Genomic DNA, 22,022 nt, shown 5'->3' on the forward strand with positions numbered 1-22,022 from the left:
GTCGAGCTAATAGATACCATAAAAGATAGTACCTTAAATTTGTGGGACACAATCTTCTCTGCATTGGTTTCAAACTACAGTTACTTTACCATGCCAGGGAAATATCCTTATAATGCATAGCAAAATGCCACATATGCAAAATGGGCACATTGCTACACAAGTGAAAAGATGTCTAAGCAGTTTTGTGTGGGGGAGGGGGAGAATGTGGTCTTAAAAATGATTTTTATTTCAATGGTTATCTAGCAGGCATGGTGCCACTAATACCCCAGTGTGCATTTCTTCTAAAACTGATCTAATTTTTTTTTAAGAAGTAGGAATATGGAGGAGTTCCAAGCATGATTTAATGTTTGTCTTCACTCTGATCAATATTTTGATTTCTACCAAGAAGAGACTTTACTCTATCCAATGCTGACCATCATGTCAATTATTTTGCTGAGAATACCCAGCTTTTAATCTTTCAACAGATCCAACCCTAAATGGTATAAAGTTATTTCAATGTCAGACTAGATTCACCAAATGTTTAACTCCCAGGTCACCTAATTATGCATAACTAAATTCAAAATAAGAAAATGATTTTCACAAGCAGAATGAAGAATGATGGGAAGGAGCTTTGCTATCACCTTTCCCAAGTCCCATCCCATCCCCCCTTCCCCTCCCCCTCCCCCTCCCTCTTTGTTTTGGGCTTGCAATTGATCAAATATATTAACTTAAGTTGTGTGAATAATCAAACTGAAACATATATTTCGACATGTGCTTATTATCTGATCTAAACTTATCCTGATACATGGACTGATTATACAGCTGACATGACCATCACCAACTCCTCGTTGGTTAAAGAGCTCAAGAATAGCAATCAAAGCGGATAACCCTAGGAAGCATTCATTTCGGCAGCACTAATGAACTGTAAGATGTAGGGCACTTTTGACAATTTTTACTACCAAAGAAGAAAAGAAAAAAAAAAGACAAGTATGGTGCAAAAAAAGAACATTGGCAATAACAGAATTCAGCTCAACACATGTCGCAGTAATGTAGGTCGTGTCCGCCAGCAAGCACGAAAGACCTCAAATTTGAAACGGTTTCGTTGACTCGTTCCATATAACACTGCTTTAGCCATTATCAACCTAATTTTCATTTGAAAATTATGAATTTTTAATCCCAAAGTGTAAATCGATGGCAGAGATTTCACGTTTGACCAAGATCATGGCATATCTCAGCTTGGGGTCGGCTTGACCTCGTTCTTCCCCTCAGAGCTCACTGTAGCAGGTTCTCTCTTTTTTTCTTAATTTGAGATGTTTGTGGTGGAACAATAAGGTCTCTTTTGTTTGCCCCTACACTAGATCTATTCTTGAATCTTCAAAAGCATATTCAAAAGACAAGCTTGCATTATGACAAATTTGGGGTACAAGGTAGGAAAGTGCAATAGAAGTACAAGTTACCTGTAAGCTGTAACCTAATTTAATTTAACTTCTATCGCATTGTATTATTTGATGCCTGTCTGAGATATTACTTAAATTCTTGAAATCTGGACCAAATCATCCATTATTTTGCTTTATTTTCCTTCTGTCACCACATAAAAGAACAGTCAGGTTAAACAAAACATGGCCTGTGGCATGGAGTGAAGGGGAGGGGGGGGGACAGAGGCCATGGTCCCAAAAAATATTTTTTTCTGTAATGGTTCTCTCAGGCATGGTGCCACTGCAGTCTGCGATACTTATAACACTGAACAATGGTCTGACTCCTGCTCTCCCCCCATAACCCCCCCCCCCCTTCTCATCTCAACCCTGTGTCAGAGACTACACTTTATGTATATTTTATATACAACAAATCTTATAAGAACTATTTATAAGTACTGACACTGTGCTTTTAAATACAGCCATTATTTTAACATACTGAATTTTAAGTTGAGACTACACTTTATGTATATTTCATATACAAATAAAATTTATAGCAACTATTATAAGTACTGACACTGTGCTTAATACAGCCATTATTCTAACGTACATAATTTTAAGTTACAGTTAAAGCTCTAATTGGACTCAAGAATTGCACTGCATAATGGAATAACATATAAACAAGTATTAATGTAATCATCTGAGCTGTCCTCTCATCAGGGCCTGATTTAACCAGTCCTAACAGCTAACGAAGTAAGTCACAAAATCACTGTTTAAGGAATTTAAGGAAAAAGCTTCTGAATAAATCCTATCCATCCGATCCCCCCACCCAATCCCCCTACCCCTAACCACGAAATTGGTATTATAAATGGGAACCACCACCAGAGCTCAGTTGATGGTGTACAGCAAGGCCATTGCTTCAATTCCTCCACAGCTACTCAATAATAAAACATTAAAGCAACATATTACCCGTTTCTTTCATATAACTAAAGAACGATAAAAAAAGTACTGTAAATACCATTCAACCAACCAATCAATTTTCTCCTCCCCCTCCCCCTTCTCTTGTTTTCATTTTTGTTTGAATAATATTATTCAAAGAAATATCAAATCAAATTTAATAAGACAGACCAAGCATCTTTTTCTTTTTGCCCTAAAGTCCTGCCATGTTATTATTTCTCCTTTCCTTGACCGGTAGATAGACAGCTAAGAATGATTTCTTAATCTTGATTCACCCCAAAAAAAAAACCAAAAAAAAAAACTTGCTTAAGCTCTAGTAAAATATGAATTAACCCCCACAGTAGCATCTTAACCTTTCCTGTATTACATTATTGTGGTTAATATAGGCTTCAACCCTCCATAACAGACTTCCTAGAAAATTACTAGTATACATACAGCATAAGATGCAAAAAAAAAACAAAAAACAAACAACCTTGCTATGCAGTACACAACTGAATATTCCCTACAAAAATGGTATCAACCACCAAATTAGCCTTAAGCCAGTTTGTAAATGTATCTCCAATAGCTTATAAAGCACTCACTAGCTAAAAGGAACAGTAAAAAACGGGCAGTACCACTTTTCTGAGAGGGAAGAGACTGTCCACTAGTGGCTAAAGAATTAACCGAGAGAGTGTCCCAAACTGACACAGAAAGCTTTAGTTCACCCAAAGGAGAAACATCACACCAAGAAGTTCAAATGGAGGGGAAGAGGCCGTATGCAGTTCAAGCTCACAGACTCTCTCTAAGAAGGAAACTACTTCATTCACCCTGACATGAATTTTTTGGGAATAAATGCAGCTGGGGCCTATTTTTAAACCTGTGTATATTTTCACATGAACTTGAGTGGTAAACCGATGTCAGATGGGTTAGTTAATATTCCTACCATAAATGGTTGCAATTTCAGTGGCGGTTGAGAAATCTTTATAAGCTATTTGTAAGGGAACTATAAGTATGACACAAAAGGAATTTTGAAACACAAGATATATAAAATATGATATGTTTCCATTTTTCCATCACTTTTGGCCATATACAGTCTATTGTCTGTGATTTTTTCCTTTCTTTAACAGATAGGCTGCATTTAACTCCCAATGCCTTTTCTTTGCCTATATAATATTTTTAAAAATAAAGACAAAAAAATAAAAGTGATAAAGGGAAAAGAACAGACCCACATTAGTAATGTTTCTTTCAAGATCATTTTTTCAAATTGCCCTTTACAAACATTAATAACAGCTTTTTACTCAAATTTAAAATATATTAAAGAAGATTACTTTTTGTACATGATATGGTTGTCAAAATTTTCAGATTTGAGAATAATCAATAATTAATGGTTTTGTTCATTTTCTACAAAACTTAACGAGGGCTCTCTAAAGTAAAAAAAAATTATATCCTTATTTGGAGTAATAACCTGCTGTTTTAGTAAAACTGCTAAACTTGGGGCAAGTACATGAAAACAAAACAAATATATAGCTGCTTTAAGAAAAATTTGTCTCTTGCTCAAAACAGCAACAATTGTTCTCCAACGTGTGGGATGTTTTGAACATTTAAGCAATTACATCGAAAGTATATAAAGGAAATATGGGGAGGCCCAAATTGGAAACAGACCACCATACTGGTCCATACTTTTGCCATTGTGGTTAATTGTAACTTTGTATTCTGTTTAAGAGAGAGAGCTCTTTCCCAACCTGTCCTTCTCTTTGCTCTCTACTTTATCAATTCATGTGTTTAAGGCACCATGCTTGCATTTTCACACTGTAGTTCATCTATGTAAATATACTCTCATATAAAATCCAGGACTGGTGGGTATACAACCAAATATACCTTTAACGGCCACACGGCCCACTCCCTTTAACAAACCCTAAGCTCGCCCATTGCTTCCCCAATATTAGAGTTGCTTGCATAATATGCATGGCCACATTAAGTGGAAGTTCAACATGATCTTAGGTCCCTTGTTGAAATTCTACCAACCCCAACCCCATCCCCTCACCCCCCCCCCCATTTAATCCACATAACAATCCACCACATACTAATAAAATCACTCTCCTCCAATACTGTTAACTCTATGCATGCTAGGTAGTAGGCCTTGGATCTGCTTGCTGCAATAAACCCAAATTCAATCCCTACATTGTAAATCGATCAGTCCAAGACTCTCAAGGATATTACAGTCAATAGATCATTATGGAACAATCCATTATCTGTGCAAAGGTAAATAATGTTTACTCTGGACTTGAAGTTTCAATGGGTTTTGTCATATATCAATGCAAACAAAACACCAAACAGTCCTCTGTTATTGGGTGAATGCATGGCAGTATTACTACTTCCATGGTGAGAGGAAATACAACACAAGTTCTATAATTAGACTGGACTCCCTCCATGAGTGTTTACTATTTGACAAAGCCACACAAACTGGTGATAGAGATAATGATTTTACAAAAGATATAAAGAGCCAAATGGGGTCATTTTGTGATCACATAAATTGATCGTAAGTATTCCTTGAGTAGAATAGCGAAGGACCATGAGACTTTCTGCATCCGGTCGAGTTTGATATCCGAATATTAGAGAATGCAACGATGTATTCAATGCCTTCCTTTAAATTTGCCTCATGTTCAAAATAGGCTTTTCTAATGATGCTAGTTATAGCATAGGATGAAGAGAGGCAAGGGAGGAATAGACCAGATGGAGTAACTCATTTAGCAAATTTGAAAATTTCTAAATTTTCAAGTTCTAGTACATTATTTGAATTCAGTGATGCCTAATCAAGATAATGATCTGCATTAATTGTTATGAGATTTTTAAACAGGAAAAAACATGGAAAGAGGTACAAATCTGGTGAAATGATGAAAAAGGTACATATCTGGTGATGTGATGAAACATGGAAATTAATAAATGGTTGGTTAAACAGAGTCCTGTGGTTACACTTCACATAGAACTTGGATTTGACCTAATTACATACCATTTGCATGTGTAACAGCCCGCAAATGATTACTAAAGGAAAATGTGCCAAATTTGCTCCCTTCATTTGGTATCCTAATGGAGGAAAGGAGGGGGAGGGAGGTAGCCGGACATTTCATGATCATATTTTTATTATATAGTTACAGATGTTACATATCAAAACAATGCAGACATTCTAATCAAAATTTTGCAAAGATCGAATAACACATTTGCATCATACAAGTGCCCAGTTTTGTGTAATTTGATGCGATCCGGACAAATCTAGAGCTGGGGCGTATAAGTTTCCAATTTTCAGGCACAGGTTTATAGCATTTTACATATCCCTTAGAGGACAACCCCAGCCCATCCCACTCCTACCCCCCCCCCCCCTCCACGATCTCATTCCAAAACAGGCATTTATAGAAATTAATATTTCAACCAACAAGTGGGTGCAAGAGGATCAAACCCACTAGACAAAAATTAAAATGTATGAAGTCTGCTTTTTAATTATGCAAAAACTGTCATCAAATCTGATGTGAATTGCACGCAATATTTACCCAGTGCATGTTGGTTTAATTATTTATCGATCTAGTTTAAGAGAGAAGGTCATACAAGTTTTTATCAGCAAGAAGAAGAGAACTAAATATGCTAATATATTAATGAAATGAACTAAAAGCATTAAAGTGATATGAAGTGAATTTATTGGAATTTAACATAATTCACTCTATTCCATTGACAGATTGATGGAATGCAATCCTGAGATGGCCTACGAATTAGTTATGGCAACCCATGTACCCCTCCGATCATACCTCTCTAATCCCACCCCGCCCCCCCCCCCCATAATCCCTTTCTCCCTTTACTTCTCTCTTCGCCCATTGACACAATTTAACAATATTCTCTGTATGCTGAAGAGTCAACCCTTCTATGAAAACATTCATGGAATTATCAAAACACTGGCACAAACTCAAATAATCAATAGAGATGTAATTATAAAATATGTTCATGCCAACAATTCCAGGGGAAAAAAAATATCCCTATTTACAATGAGCTGTGCCTGGGATGTCTGATGATCACCTCTACTTAACCATATAGTGAAGCAGTGAAGCAGGTCACTCCATTTAACTAACGGGGGGGTTACGTAAAGTGAATAGACCATCACAAGTGTTTATGTCCTCAATCTCCTCCATTAATGATTTGAACTTCAGTCATCAAGAGTGTCAGTATTAGCTACAAACCAATAATCCAACAGTTCCTGATCAGCACAAACTGTCTAAGTTTTCACTCCTATTGACTGAAAGAGAAAGACCTTATTTCAATCCTGTGGTTGTGGTTGGCAGTGAGAATGAGGAAAGGTCTCATGACCTCAGGAAAAGGTCTCAGCTTAAGAAATCATGGCATAAAAGGTCTCTTGCCTCCACAATCAAAGGAGAAAAGGTATTATGAACCCATTGGAAAGGTATTTCTCCCCCCAATCTGTGGGATATGGAAGGAAGGTTTATGATCATAGAAAATCAGCCATGACACAGATATTAAACTTGATTGAAAGAGGTATGACACTGTGAATATGCAAGACTGTACTGATAATTGGCAGTTATTAACATCTGTGTGCAATGATTTTAGCTATAAAAAAACTGTTTGGGGGCTTTTTTATTTGAATATCAATGAATGAAATGTCAGATTACTAGACCATTTTCATGCCAGCAATTACTACCCTTCATTCGGTACATATATGTCCGTCCGTAGGTCTTACCACAATATTTCATATAGGACACATATCATTATCATTTTCCAAACCAAATTAAATGACCCAGAATCTTTAAAGCCCCCCCTCCCCCCTCTAAAAAAAACGGAAAGCTTATGTAATGATATAATATAATGTATTATATTATAAACTAAAAACTGTAGAATTTAACTGTTTCCATGTTTTCCTTTCAAGCTCAAGCTGCTATATTCACAAGTGTTTACGGCCACAATCTCCTCCATTAATGATTTGAACTTCAGTCATCTAGAGTGTCAATATTAGCTACAAACCAATAATCCAACAGTGCCCGATCAGCACAAACTGTTTTAAGTTCCACTCCTATATTGACTGAAAGGGAAAGACCTTATTTCAATCCTGGTTGTGGTTGGCAGTGAGAATGAGAAAAGGTCTCCTGACCTCAGAAAAAGGTCTCAGCTTATGAAATCATGGCATGAAAGGTCTCTTGCCTCCACAATCAAAGGAGAAAAGGTATTATGAACCCATTGGAAAGGTATTTCTCCCCCCAATCTGTGGGATATGGAAGGAAGGTTTATGATCATAGAAAATCAGCCATGACAGATATTCAACTTAATTGAAGAGGTATGACACTGTAAATATGCAAGACTGTATTGATAATTCTTTGGCAGTTATTAACATCTCTGTGTGCAATGATTTTAGCTATAAAAAAACTGTGTAGGGGCTTTCCTATTTGAATATCAATGAATGAAATGTCAGATTATTAGACCATTTGCATGCCAGCAATTATTACCCTTCATTCGGTACATATATGTCCGTCCGTAGGTCTTACCACAATATTTCATATAGGACGCATGTCATTATCATGCCAAATAACTAGCCCCATTTTCCGAACCAAATTAAATGACCCAGAATCTTTAAAGCCCCCCCCCCCATAAAAAACCGGAAAGCTTATGTAATTATATAATATAATGTATCATATTATAAACTAAAACTTGTAGAATGTAACTGTTTCCCTGTTTTCTTTTTTTTACGCTCAAGCTTCAATATTATGTATTCATTCTGGAAGCAGAATGATGAAAAAAAAAACAATAAACAAGAGGGGGGTGGGCAATAGTGTTAAACATCACAAGATATGATTATGAATAAATGAAATGTGGCAAGGAAGGATTGGAAAAAGAAGCTGGCGAGGTGATTGAAGGGCAAGAAGGGAGAGGGAAAGGGAGAGTCCTGGAACTAGTAGGAAAGGGAGGGGTGAAAGGAGAAAGAAGGTAGCATCAGGGGAATAAAAGAGGAGAAAGAGCCGGGGATAAATCATCCAGCCCTTTAGGAGTTGAAAACTAGAACTTTAAAATCAATAATGAACTCATACATCAAAAAACTTAAGATGAATATATTTTGCACCACACCAAACTTGAATGCTAACATATCTATGGAACAAAATTGGGAGGGGAAAAAACTCCAATCAATCCATCTGGATAAATTCTTGGATAACCCCTGGTTAATAAATAACCCCTGGATAAATTCTTCCCTTCTTCTCGTTGAAATCATCATGGTGTCACTCTCAAGTCCATGAGGGAGAGAGGGGTTGGAGGGAGAGGGGTTAAAGGGGATTTCCAATGCATTGACATTAAACAAATTCACAATTTGAAAATGAAGAACTCAAAGCATATCTTAACTGATGATCACTCTTATTCTTTTCCCTTTTGAAATATATTACAATTAATCAAACAAAGAACGAAAGGAAGAAAGAAAATAAATACAAGAATCAGAAATTAACATGAATTATCTGTCGGCTATGATTTGGACTTGTACCATACGGAGGCAGCCAGCTCTGCATAAACATTCTGCAGCATAAACATATGTCGACACATAATATTCTTGGTTTTCGACATGACTATACCTTTAACAAGTGATGGCAATTGCACATTAGAAAAGGTAAAGGCTCCTTGCTGCAACAACTTGGATATGCCAAATACCCTTCTACTGTGACATTGCAATCCCATGCACAGACACTCAGTTAGTGACACTTTCAATGATAAGCAAGAAAGAGAACAAAATTCACCAAGGATAATGTTCAATGTCACTCTGCTATGCACTGACATGCATGTATATGATGTATACTGTAACGACTACAAACAAAAATAAATCCAATTTCCTGTTTAATACGTTTTCTTGTAATCACTCATTCACCATGCAGTCCACTTTTAGTTTATTTTCCCTAAGGGCTGTTGCATTTTCTGTGACTTGATAATTGTTTGATTGTATTTTTATAGAAAATACCTCAAGTAATAATGATGGTTACAATAAGCGGTCGAATATGGACAGTGCATGACCAAACTGTTGATCAGTGAGAGAATCTCAGAATACTAGGACTTTCAAGTATCCTTAATGATGTAAACTTCACAAACTGATGCTACTGTATACGATCAGTACAAACAGAGAGCTAAGTTCACACATCACATGTATGTGCGTAAGTACATGACATGAACATGCAACTTTGCACAAATGACAGCTGTTGAGGGATTTGTGTCGATTGGACTCATCTGCTGGAACTGTTCAAGAAACATGCAACTGTACCAGACATTTTACCTCAAGCTAGAATAGCTCGCCTATCACATAATCCCGTCCTAACGTTAAATCATTTTGTTTTTTCACTCTAGTACAGATAGCGACCAACTGCAAGTATGTTCAATTCACTTGCACAAATCTATTCCCTGTGACAGCAATGGTATATTCTCACTGTCCCTCATGGACAATGATAAAGAGAGGAATTACTAGTCATTTCCACTTTGAAATAGGTTAACAAAACCCCAACCAACCACATACAAGCAGAAATAAGCATTGATCGTGGGGCAATCTGTGTGCTGTGCAACTGAGTGGTCTATTCCACTCAGTCCAAGGTTTTTTCTTCTTCATATAAGCCAATCAGGGCTAAGGATTGCCAAGCAACAGGCCTTGGTATCCAATCAGGCAAGAACAAGACTGATTCATTTACATAGAGGGATATTATTCATCCTGAACAATTTTTGCTATGTCACACAATGTACGAATTCTGAATTTTCAAGTTCATTACTGATTCTAAACCCCTATTATTTCATGGAACTGACAGCCTGCAGTCATTTGAACAAGTACATCTGAATGAGTAAGTGTTCACTCCAGGAAGCCACAGATTCAAAGTATGTGCTCTCCAAAGAAAGATTATTTTGTTCTTTTCTCACATCAGAGTCAGTTGCAAATCTCTTGAGCTCCTCTGGAAATTCATCAAAATTCTTTTACAAGGAATTTTTCATCGCATCAGATTGTCAGCAAATAGACTCACAACTATCTGAAATAGCACACACATGTTTGGAAATTTCTAGTTATTGGTACTGATGGTTATCTGACACAAAATTTCTATTCTTTGGAAGTTTATAGTAAAAATTTGTTTGGATATTAATCACACAAGGACTTTGATTTTTTTTTTCCAGTTGATATAGCAATTTCTTCAAATGGACAACATCGCCTCCTACCTCACTGACATACTGTTTGTTCGAATTTTAGTAAACTCTGGACAATTGGGGCATTTTGCTATGGTGGAATCGAACAGTTCCATGTGCGGAAATATCACCGAGGTGGAAAATTAGTTGTCTACATTTAACAGTGAACATTGTAAACTTTCTTGAGTTGAGAAACTTTTTTATGTTTTAGTTATAGTGTAGAAAGACCAATGTTGGTCATTTTTTTTAATCTATACAGTGGATTTGTTGGATTAAGTTCATTAGTGATAATTACTAATGGACTTTATCTGATTTATTTAAAAAAAAATGCTATGATTGTGATAAAATGGCTGCCAGTACAAATTGCATGTTCTTCTTCAGTCAAATTGCAAAGTAAAGCAAAACTTCCATGGTCCAAGCTTTCATCCTAAATATTTCAGAGTCTATGGCATTTATACAGAATGTATTCTGCATTTTATATAATGCTTTAAGATCTTGTCATTAATCAGATATAGATTGTAACCATCTGAGAGAGGGATTCTGAAATTTTCCTATTCTAACCGAACAAATTCTTAGCGCATTTTCGATATTTGCTTATAATTTCCTGGTCACATTTACAGTTGTTCATGAACTCATTTATGTTAATTAGATATGAAGCGTGGGTTTGGTGCATAAATTTATTATTTCTTCCTCTTCCAAATGGGCTGACCCATTTATCGTCGTGTAAATCTTGGATATATGCAAAAGAAATTCTGAGTTTTTTTTTTTTCACCCCTGGAAGGGGATCTCTCAACCGGTACAATATTTCGCGCGTAAACAATGACCACCCTTGAATTAAGACATAAACACATTTATATCTTAGGTCCAATTCTTGAGGTAAAAAAGAAGATAAACCCACAAACATTTTGACTTGCTCAGGTATTTGTTAAATGCAATCGCTTACTGTTTTTGTTGGGGGAGGGGGATGGGGAGGGGGGACCTGCTCTTCACAAAGCACCTCAGTCAGCTCGGTTTCTGAAATTGTTGGCCAGGTAAATTGGTTTCCCCTGTCTCTTCAAAATTTGAGAGGAGTTACACGGGGAAAATGTACACTACAGAAGTAGTGACTGCTAGTCTGTAGTTTTACAATTGCAAATATATAATTTGTATTTAGCTATCAGGGAGGTATCAGAGACCACCAACAAACCTATCTATTAAAAACATTGAGGGACACCAGCATGGCATTTCATGGTGTGTGGTATATAACTTCTCCATGATGGCATTTACACAATTTACCACAATCTACACAGGTAACGAGTTTCTGATACCAATTATACCCACCCATACGATGATGCAGATAGTTGCAGGATTTGTGTGTGGTCGGTGCAGGTGTAATTATGTTTTCATTGTAGGACTTGAATAAATAGATCCAACACTGGTAGAGAGGATAGATTCATTTGACAATTATTGAAAAAGAAAACCATGAATGGTTCAACATGACATATCATAATCGACCACCAAAAGTCACTTTAAGTATGGGTATGGGGGCGGGGGGGGGGGGTGGGGGAGGGGGATACTTTCAAAACAATACCACACAAAGGCAAACTTTGAGCAACTAGACCAATGCTGCATGTGGTGAAAGATAGCAGCAGGGATGAAGAATATGTGCCCCTCAAAATGCTCAGTGCTTTTGCCCTGGTGCTCCCCTTCCCCTGGCACTTGTGCCCCCTTCCCCAGGTGCTTTTGACCCCTCCCTTGTGCTTCCCATTAAATGAAATTTGCCCTCTACGAAAGAAAGAACACTTCATACAGGAAGCTACACAACTTTTTGACTTCTACTGACTATCATTTACTTCATCAAAAATTCTGCTGATTTTAAGCTGATCAAGTAAGACAAGGAAATGATGAAACCACCCCACCCCCCACAAAGATCAAGGGGGTATTTTGAACTCTGATTTTGCACTGGCACCTCGCCAGTTTGCATTCTGTTCTATCCCCCTCCCCCAGTGCTGCTCTCATTTTAGCTTTGCCACCTCCTCCCCACATCTGAATGTCTGGCAACACCACTGGGTAGAGGATAAAGATTCAACAAATAAAGAGGCCACTGACCTTTCTATATGAGCAGAGAGTAGGATGGGGAGGGGGTATAGGAAGTGAGGGATGAAAAGCTGAAGCTTTAAATCATTCAACTAACAAAGTGACTCGTGACTGAACATACAGTACCCCTGGACATGTCATGAAGGCTTTATAGCTGTTTATTCCATGGAGAGGCAGGGGAGGGGGAGGATATATGAGCAAAAAGTATGATGGGGAGGGGGGTACAGGTAGTGAGGGATGAAAAACTGAAGCTTTAAATCATTCAACTAACAAAGTGACTGAACATACAGTACCCCTGGACATGTAATGAAGGCTTTATAGCTGTTTATTCCATGGAGGGGCAGGGGAGGGAGAGGATATATGAGCAGAGAGTATGATGGGGAGGGGGGTACAGGAAGTGAGGGATAAAAAACTGAAGCTTTAAATCATTCAACTAACAAAGTGACTCGTGACTGAACATACAGTACCCCTGGACATGTGACGGAGGCTTTATAGCTGTTTATTCCATAGAGGGGCAGGGGAGGGGGAGGATATATGAGCAAAAAGTATGATGGGGAGGGGGTACAGGAAGTGAGGGATAAAAAGCTGAAGCTTTAAGTCATTCAACTAACAAAGTGACTGAACATATAGTACCCCTGGACATGTAATGAAGGCTTTATAGCTGTTTATTCCATGGAGGGGGCAGGGGAGGGGGAGGATAGCTAGGCAGAGTTGGGTGAATGGTATTGGTTTTTCCTTCTTTCATATTCCATGCTACACTAATATTAATACTTAAACATAAACTGATATTTTATAGATACCTATATGACATAAGTGAGATCATATCAATGAGGTGAATGTGCCAAGGTAGATATCAGTCTGAGCAAAAAACTCATATCAATGATTACCAACATTGTCAAATTAAAAGTTTGAAAGTGCTACAAAACAAATTTGATAGAGCAGAATTTGTAGAAGATGGAAAAGGAAAACAAAATGTACTGGGGCATTGCTCTCCTAACACACTCGAGCTGAACCAGCACAGATCAGTGAAAACAAAATGATGCAACATGAATTTTTTTTCCATCTATTTTTAATAACGTGTACTACCAGGTGTGAAATGTCTACGGGAGAAGATTGATAATCCTGTCGAGATCAGGAGCGACAATCGAACTCTCTCAGTGAGAGCACAGATCATATCGGTGTCTAAGTCTCCAGCAAACCGATACAAAATGAAAAAAAATGTAGAACGTGACCTGTTTCAAACTATCAGTTGAGTTTCCGTCAAAATGCATTTACAACAAGAAATAACACCGAGTCCACATTCAACAGGATATTCTTAATCAACCCTCTAGTTAGGATTATTCCAACTGAAGGTGAATGGCCTCCACCCTCCACCCCCCTCCAAAAAAAAAGGACTAAACATTATCCCCCTCATAAAAACTTCTATGAAATGGATTCTTTTTTCTTTCCTTATTAGTCTTGTTGAAACAATCATGGCATTAGAAATGAGTTCAACCCAAAATTTACAAGAAAGTACATTTAATTATGTACGCCAGGTTTTATGGGGTTCAAAAAGTACCATGGCTGAAGGCAAAGTGCAATTGACCTAGAACTAAAGTGCAAAAGTCTTTGATCCGATAAGATGATATAGCCTCTGGGGATTTCTTTGAAGCTTAAATAAAATTGTGCCACCACTTGGAACAAAAGGGATTTCCACAAAAGGCTGTTAAAACAGAAGCTTTTAAAAAGAAAGGGGGGGGGGGAGGGAATGTAATCAGGAAGATTATATTATTAGTCAGCAGTTTGTGAAACCACAGGTGTATTTCAAAACCAATCATGTGATAGCTATTGTATTGATAAACTAGTTGAGGGTTTCCTGCTGGGTAATTCGAATATTCAATTGTTTCGGTTGCTGTCAAGAATTATTTTGTTGTGAACTATATATATATATATATATACATATATATATATAATACAGTGGAAGTGATGACCTTCCCTAGTAACTAGTTTTGAATATCTGGACTTAAAATCAGTGTCCATTGCATAGTTGGTTAGGGCGTTCGCTTATACAGCCGGAGGCCTGGGTTTGAATCCATGTGGAGGCTGAAAGTTTCTTCACTGTTCTGGATTTTCCAATTCATTACTGTTTGAACTATATATATATACCTTCACAAGCACCAAAATTGTTGGGAAAGATCTTTTCATGAAGTAAATAGTTTTATCAGTCACAAATAACGAAAGTTATAAACACCTATTTTACTATTTAACCTCAGTCCGAGGGCTTCCTCAGGGAGAGCTAATAACCATTACAAAAATCTTATACACTTTCCCACATTTTTAACTGTACTGACAAACAGTTAATACACACATCATCCCCAGCACTTATGCAAAAACAATTAAACTTTGTACATAACAGTGCATGCCACTAAGCCAAACTGACATGCAACCCTCTGTTCTCAGTTCTAATTAAGCCATTAAGTCATTCTCATTAAGCCTATGATCATGATGGGCACTGAAACGTAGTTTGCTTGTTTGGGATATCCAACCATATGATCTTCAAAATTTTGGTAAAACACTCCATCGGTTAATATCATCTCCGAGTGTTTAAAGAGGATGTCCACTTAACCGAAACTTCATCCGTCTCTAATGTACGACAGGGATCTTTGTGTAGATTTATCTCCCAAATGGAATTAGATCTTTCTTAGCTGTTTTGCGGAGTTGTGCTTCTGACAGTTTCTCTTTCACACAGTCCAATGACGACGACGGCTGGATTAAGTGTCTTCTAATACTTCAACTTACCTTCAGCTTTGCAATAAATTGTTGGGCATCCTTCTGTTCTTGTAGGAGTTTGGCCTTCAGCATTTCAGCCAAACTGAGCCGCTTCTGCATGGCCCTGCACTGTAAACAGGAGAAAGAAAAGGAAGACATATTCTGACTTTTCGAGATAACTTTTAGATAATAGTAGAGATATGTGGCATATCATAGCTGGAAGAGGAGGGGTGGGATTGGGGGAGGGGGTAGGGGAGGGGAGGATGAAAAAAGGAGTGAAGGATTAGGGAAGAAATAGACTTGTGTCATAAGCTACTGAACTGCAAATACAGCCCGCTGCTTTAACAATCCTAGTCCTCCCTCACTATTCTCCTACATATTATAGAGGAGAGGTTTTTAGCATTTTCTTCTTCTTCTGCTTCAAGAAAATGCACTGTATGTGTTCTATACACACCCATATTGTCATGTTATGTTTATGTATTGGGGAAGAAAATGAACGTTTTCATTCATATCGTTCATCAGGAGTGATATCTTGCAATAATGTTATATCCCCCCCAGTACCAATTACAATGTAGTAAAGTTTGGTGGGACAACTCACTCTAAAAGATATAAGGAGTACGTTGAAAAGGATACAAATACAGCTCATGTTAGGACCTTTACTGGTCAAAATTCACTGAAAGAATAGTAATAATTTCACCTAATGGACAAAATGACTTGTCTTTAAGCAATCAAACTAATCTCTATCCTGTATCTATCCATTAATTTTCTTCTCCTCCATTTACTCTCCACTTATCCCTGCTTCCTCTTCCTCCTGCCTTTCATCTTTGCTTCCCTTTTCCTCACCTTCTCCTCTGCTAACCTCACACACTGCTATCCTCACACTCCCCTCCCTTCCATTCCCCCCACTCTTTCCCCCTTCCCCTCTTTTTCCCTTCCCCTCTTTTTCCCCTCCCCTCTTTTTCCCCTCCCCTCTTTCCCCATTCCACTCCCCCTCTTACCCCTTCCACTCCCCTTTTTTCAGATTCCACTCCCCTCTCTAAGATTCATGCCCTAAATTCTATTGATAACATATATATGTAAGATTTGAATTTTGAACCATAACCAAATCAATACAAAATCAACACACAAAGGTAGAAGTTGTAAATACATCCTGTTTTTACCAACTAAATTAAAGTTAAATGTTTATTAAGATAACAGCAACTGATCTGAGCAGATATACAAATTGCTGTCAACAAATTCAGATATAATTCCAAAATTATCTTTTTAAGCAATAGCCATTATCCCTAAAACTAAATCAATTGCTCCTCAGGCCCTGATCATGCCACAGTCACTCTGGCAGAGTCCATTATATTTTGGTGGTAAATGGTTTAGTTACTATCAACCTATTCACACAATGAACTAATCCATGACTTGCACAGTATCTCCTACTTTCCAGTACCAATTTAGGGAGACCTAAGGCTGTTCCATATAACCAATAGGGGTTTTTATAAATTTCTATCCAGTGGAGCTGATTAGTGCGAAGCATGCATAGTTTCAGTGTGCGTGTTGAGGCTAACCACTCTGTAATCAACTTCTATTCAAGAATATTTGTTTGTGGAGAGTCTGAAGGTTGGGTTAGGGTTTGCTGATGTCACCATTGTTAGTGTGCGTGATGGTTTGGTGTAGCGTGTTGGTTCTGTATAGCGTGCAGGGCTTAACTGCTTCCTGATAGTCCTGTGCACCTGTACATTAAGAGCTGCGTGTCAAGGGAGATTCTTTTGTGTGAACAAAAGTAAATTGCGTGCAATATTCAGGGTTTTGCATTCGTGTCAGCCCATCAAGTTTGCGTGAGGATTCGGCCGTTGCATGACAGAGAGATGAGATCAATTAGCTACTTCAAATGGATTGCGTGTTTCAATTCTTAGATGTGAAACATGGAAGTGCAACTGTAGCTTTCATTGTCCTTAAAAACAAAGTATCTTGTATGTTTTAAAAATAAATATATTGGCGTGCTAAATTTAAGAGGTGCCCGTGGTCTAGAAGGTCACACAATGCATTGAAGGGCATGCCGTGAAACACACGTTTGTCTTTGTGTTAAAATCAGAGTTAAAAGGCCATGCATGAATGCATGTTTGTTTAGTTATTGTGTTGGTGGATGACAAAGACTTAATATTCTTGCACTCATCATGAGCAAAAATTGTCTTTTGTTTTAACCACATATTACAAAAGATGTTTCATTAAATGTCACTTTTCAAATGATTTAGAAACAACTTAAATTTACAGGCCTTCAAACTTTGATGTAATTGCAGATATGAAACTGGCCCAAGGTAATTTGCATATAAGACTCTGGGCTTAAGTTGTTCTCATAAATCAATCAAGCTATTTCAATTCATCATCAACAAATCTTGCATATTATTACAAAAGCAACATACTTTCCCTTTTTTTTTCCATACCAAACTGAAATCCAAGCATTTTTTGAAATAATTTAGGTAAAAGTTTGTGGGACACAACAATTTCTAAATTGAAGATATTGGTTTATAACTTTCCTAATGAGGAGCAGACACATGGCACTATGCAAATAGATGTCTTAAACCGTACGAGAAATATCCAGTTACATGGAAATATTACATGGTCTGAATGTAAAACAGTAAAATTTAAAGCAAAATATTAATGTAAAGGTCATCAGTATTACGCTGGACAGACAATTAATGGTTACTCATCTTCAAAACTCCCCCACCCCACCCCCCAAAAAATTAAAATAAAATAAAAACTTTTACTGCAACCATCTAGTATTGTTCTCTCATTGAGATGTCACTATTTCCAATTTTAAAAAAAAAGAGAAAAACAAAAATGCCTCAGTGTTTGATAATGATTTGAAGGAAGGGAAACATCATGTTAGCAACTTCCATTGGCTTGCTAAATTAGGGGCTATATATATAGATGACTGTTATCTCACAAAATTAAAGATAAAGGAGAGAAAACCATGAAACAAGTTCAATCACACTAGATACTTTTTAGATTAATTTGTTCCTAAGGTTTGACCCTTTGACTTTTTGTTAATTCAACAAGATCTTTGACTTCCATAAAAAGTTAAAAGTTATTGCAGCTGATCTTCACCAGGGTACTATTAATCTAGACAGCCAGATGCAGATAAGCCTTGTTCATATTGAAGAACCCAAAGTGCATCTGACAATGCAACCGTGATCAACTTCAGAGTGTGAATTAATCTTGTGGACTCAGGATCAGAAGAAAAGGAGTACCAGGGTGGGGGGGGGGGGGGGAGTTGGAGGGAGAGCCATTTATTTTGGGAAAAAATGGTGAAATTCAATGCCCGAAATTCAATGTGAAACGCCTCTGCAAAGGATTGGTCACTTCTGTATCTTCCAGACGCACGTAGCTGGAAACTGTATATATCAACAAACCAATCAGTTCTGGACCAAAATTATTTCAAACCCTCTTTGAAAATGCATATAAACGATCATTCATCTTTTACCACGTCTATTACTCAATGACAGAAGATGTTGTGTGTGACTTTACTATATTCACTATAGATCCAAAGAAAACAAAGGCGGGGAATTAAAGTCAGAACAAATTTAGTCATGATCGACAACCACAAAAGTATATTCAAATAGGTGTTTTCCTTTTGTGAGCTGTGTCAATTCTAGGAATTCCGAGTCTATTTGTTTCCCTCTACCTCGCCTGTGGGTGATTAATTAAACAGGGATAATTGCTGAAAGTACGTTGACGTTCCACGAAAGCCAACAAAGAGTGCACTTTTTCAAAGCATGAATTAAACATTCGACTGTACTTTTTGGACGGTACCAATGTACTTTTCTCTTTCTGTTTCTTTTTGTCCCCAAAGGTGATTGAACTTTTCACCTCGGGGGAGGGAAAGGGGGGGGAGGTTTCTTGACCACAGAGCACTATTCAAATGCTTTAATTTGTGTCAAAGAGAAAGCAATAATTAAACTATATTATCTGGAACAGGTGTCAAAACTTTGTGTCCTACAGTCCAAAGTTAACATTTAGTCAAACTGTTAAGTGATCTTTGTACACAAGAAGATGATAAATGGCTGTGACAGATGTTACCAATCTTACCACTGGTAATTAACACTTCCCATTAAATTACTGCAATTACCTAATAAACCAGTAGAAGCGATCTTACCATCAGGATTTATGACTTTTGTGTAATAAAGATATCGAGCCGCAAAGATTTTACGATGGAAAAAGTTCTTAAAATGCAAAAATGTGTAAATTGTATTCGGCAAACTTAAGATGATTATGAAGATTCTGAGCCACATTGAAGAAACGTGTTAAGAACTTAAAAGTTATTGCATAGAATTTAGGGAATCATTGATCTTTTCGAGGCAAAAGCAAGAATAGCAATTTCCATTGCCACAGTCGCTTGCACTTTTTAAAAATCTTTCACATCTTCACCATGTTAGGATTAAAAACAATGTTCCAAAACCACCAAAATGAAATTGGGATCTATTTAAATTCTTTCCTGCAGTTAAAGGGGATGATTTTCTTTTTTTCTTATTAACTTTTTCAACCAATTATGCAAATATAATCTGGTTTGCAATAAAATCAGGGAGATGTATTCTAGCTTTATGGTAAATATATATCAGTTATGCTGATTTCTCCCACGAAGAATATAATTAAATTACCCATGCAAATAATTAGCATCAATTCAACGATCACACAAGTTTTGTCAACCTTTATGAATCAACATGCTATCGATTTCCATAATCCAACATCTGTTTGTAATGAACAATTCAGATATTCTTGATAAATAGAATTCAATTATGATTTCCGATGAAAGTTATGTCCTTCATGTCTAAGACAGAAGGTTGAAGCAAACTGAATAATTCATGCTCGTTAATATTCTACTTACTTTGCTTTTGTCTCGTTAATTATTTAACGAGGTTATAATACTACAAAATGACTTTCACATTATTCTGTTTTCTCGTATTGTTGTGTTCTCAACAACAGAATGTATCGTTTTCTTGATTAGGGCTCCCTCTATTGTTTAATTGTTTTTTTTAATTAACTAATCTCCACAAGGTAGACCTAAATTGTGTGTAAACGACATAGCTTTGCAGAGATGGATTATCCTTTCTTATGGTATTGAGGTCCATGGAAGGCCATCTTGGTAGATTTTATTTCATTCTCCCTTAGTGGTGCTACAATTGGGTTAAGGGTCAGATATGTGATGTATGGCTACTGTTTGGAAGAATTTTAACCAAAATTGTTCACAATTTTGACAGGTTTAACTTGTTCAATATTTTCAGACGTTGGAACCTTCTGTCTTTTGTAATTTGTTAAGTGTTTCCCACATTTTCTCAAAATCGGTAAATCAAGTGTGTTAACTTTCTTATATTTGCACAATTTCAGTGAATTTGTTATGTACTTTATCAAAAGTACAAGTCAGCTTATGTTTCTTATTGTGAATCGTCAGAAGGATTTAGTGCATGTACAAATTGCCCACGCATGCTTATGTAATGTATTGTTTTCACATGTTAGTGTCAACTGGAGGTCGACAAGTTATGTTAATTTATGTCCTTCATGTCTGAGACAGAAGGTTGAAGCAAACTGCATAATTCATGCTCGTTAATATTCTACTTACTTTCATAGCTTTTAGTCTCGTTAATTATTTAACGAGGTTATAATACTACAAAATGACTTTCACATTATTCTGTTTTATCATATTGTTGTGTTCTCAACAACAATTTCTGTGAATTTGTTATGCACTTTATCAAAAGTACAAGTCTGCTTATGTTTCTTATTGAATCGTCAGTTGTGTTTAGTGCATATACAAATTGACCATGCAAGCTTATGTAATGTATTGTTTTTACATGTTAGTGTCAACTGGAGGTCGACAAGTTATGTAAAGATTATATTTCCACAAAATAGCTATTTTTATCTATCTTTTGTTAGGCTTTTTTAACAGCAAAAACTTATTGTTTATGCTTTGTATTATTCTGGCCTGTGAAAGCTTTGCAGGTATTTGGAAATCCATTTTCTATAAAAGGAGATGTGATTTCCACACTTTGCCAGTTTGGAGAGAGGTTATCATTCATACTTGAAGAGTGTCTAATCCTAATTAAGCCCTGAGTAGTGAGATGTAGCCTTGTGCAGTAGAATCGCCTGGACCGGTTGGCTACAGTAAAAGACTCCATTGTATCCTTAAGTGTTAGACGGGTAGCAGTATAAATTATTATATACCGCTCGACAAATCTCCTATATTTTCTGATATCATCCTCTTCCTGGTAAACGTGTTTCAGATACACAGTAAACAGTAGAGATGAATCTCACACTAACCTTTAAATCCGAGGTCATGTGTAGTATTTATGCCTTTTCAAAGGTTGAATACTGGATGCTGGTACGGTATGACACAGGTGTCATGATCACAAGGTGACAGTCTCTAGGTAAGGTGATTGGGGGTTGAGACCGGATCAACTTTACAAGTTGCTTCATTGTCATGTACAGGCACATGTGTAGCATTTATATCCTTTCAAAAGGTTGAATACCTTATGGATGCTGGTACAGTATCACACAGGTGTCATGATCACAGGGTGACAGCCTGGGGGTATTAAACGTGACTGGGGCTTGAGACCGGATCAAGTTGCTTCATTGTCATGCCCTGGCTATTTATATCTTTCGGCACTTTTCTTAAATATTACTTTCACATTATTTCTCACGTATGTC

General features: G+C 37.0%; 1 protein-coding gene and 1 long non-coding RNA gene across 2 annotated transcripts in view; one reads left to right on the plus strand and one right to left on the minus strand.

Annotated features, from left to right (window-relative positions):
- The window catches only part of LOC139971559 (protein phosphatase 1 regulatory subunit 21-like), a 127,244-nt gene that overhangs the window by 30,888 nt on the left and 74,334 nt on the right, over positions 1-22,022 (minus strand). The window contains exon 17 of the mRNA XM_071978140.1: positions 15,366-15,464. Coding sequence (XP_071834241.1) covers positions 15,366-15,464 — 99 coding nt within the window. The remainder of the gene's footprint in view (positions 1-15,365; positions 15,465-22,022) is intronic.
- The window catches only part of LOC139971566 (uncharacterized), an 85,570-nt gene that overhangs the window by 11,992 nt on the left and 51,556 nt on the right, over positions 1-22,022 (plus strand). The window lies entirely within an intron of this gene.

The sequence above is a fragment of the Apostichopus japonicus genome, chromosome 8 (genome assembly GCF_037975245.1).
Source record: "Apostichopus japonicus isolate 1M-3 chromosome 8, ASM3797524v1, whole genome shotgun sequence".
Classification (NCBI taxonomy): domain Eukaryota; kingdom Metazoa; phylum Echinodermata; class Holothuroidea; order Aspidochirotida; family Stichopodidae; genus Apostichopus; species Apostichopus japonicus.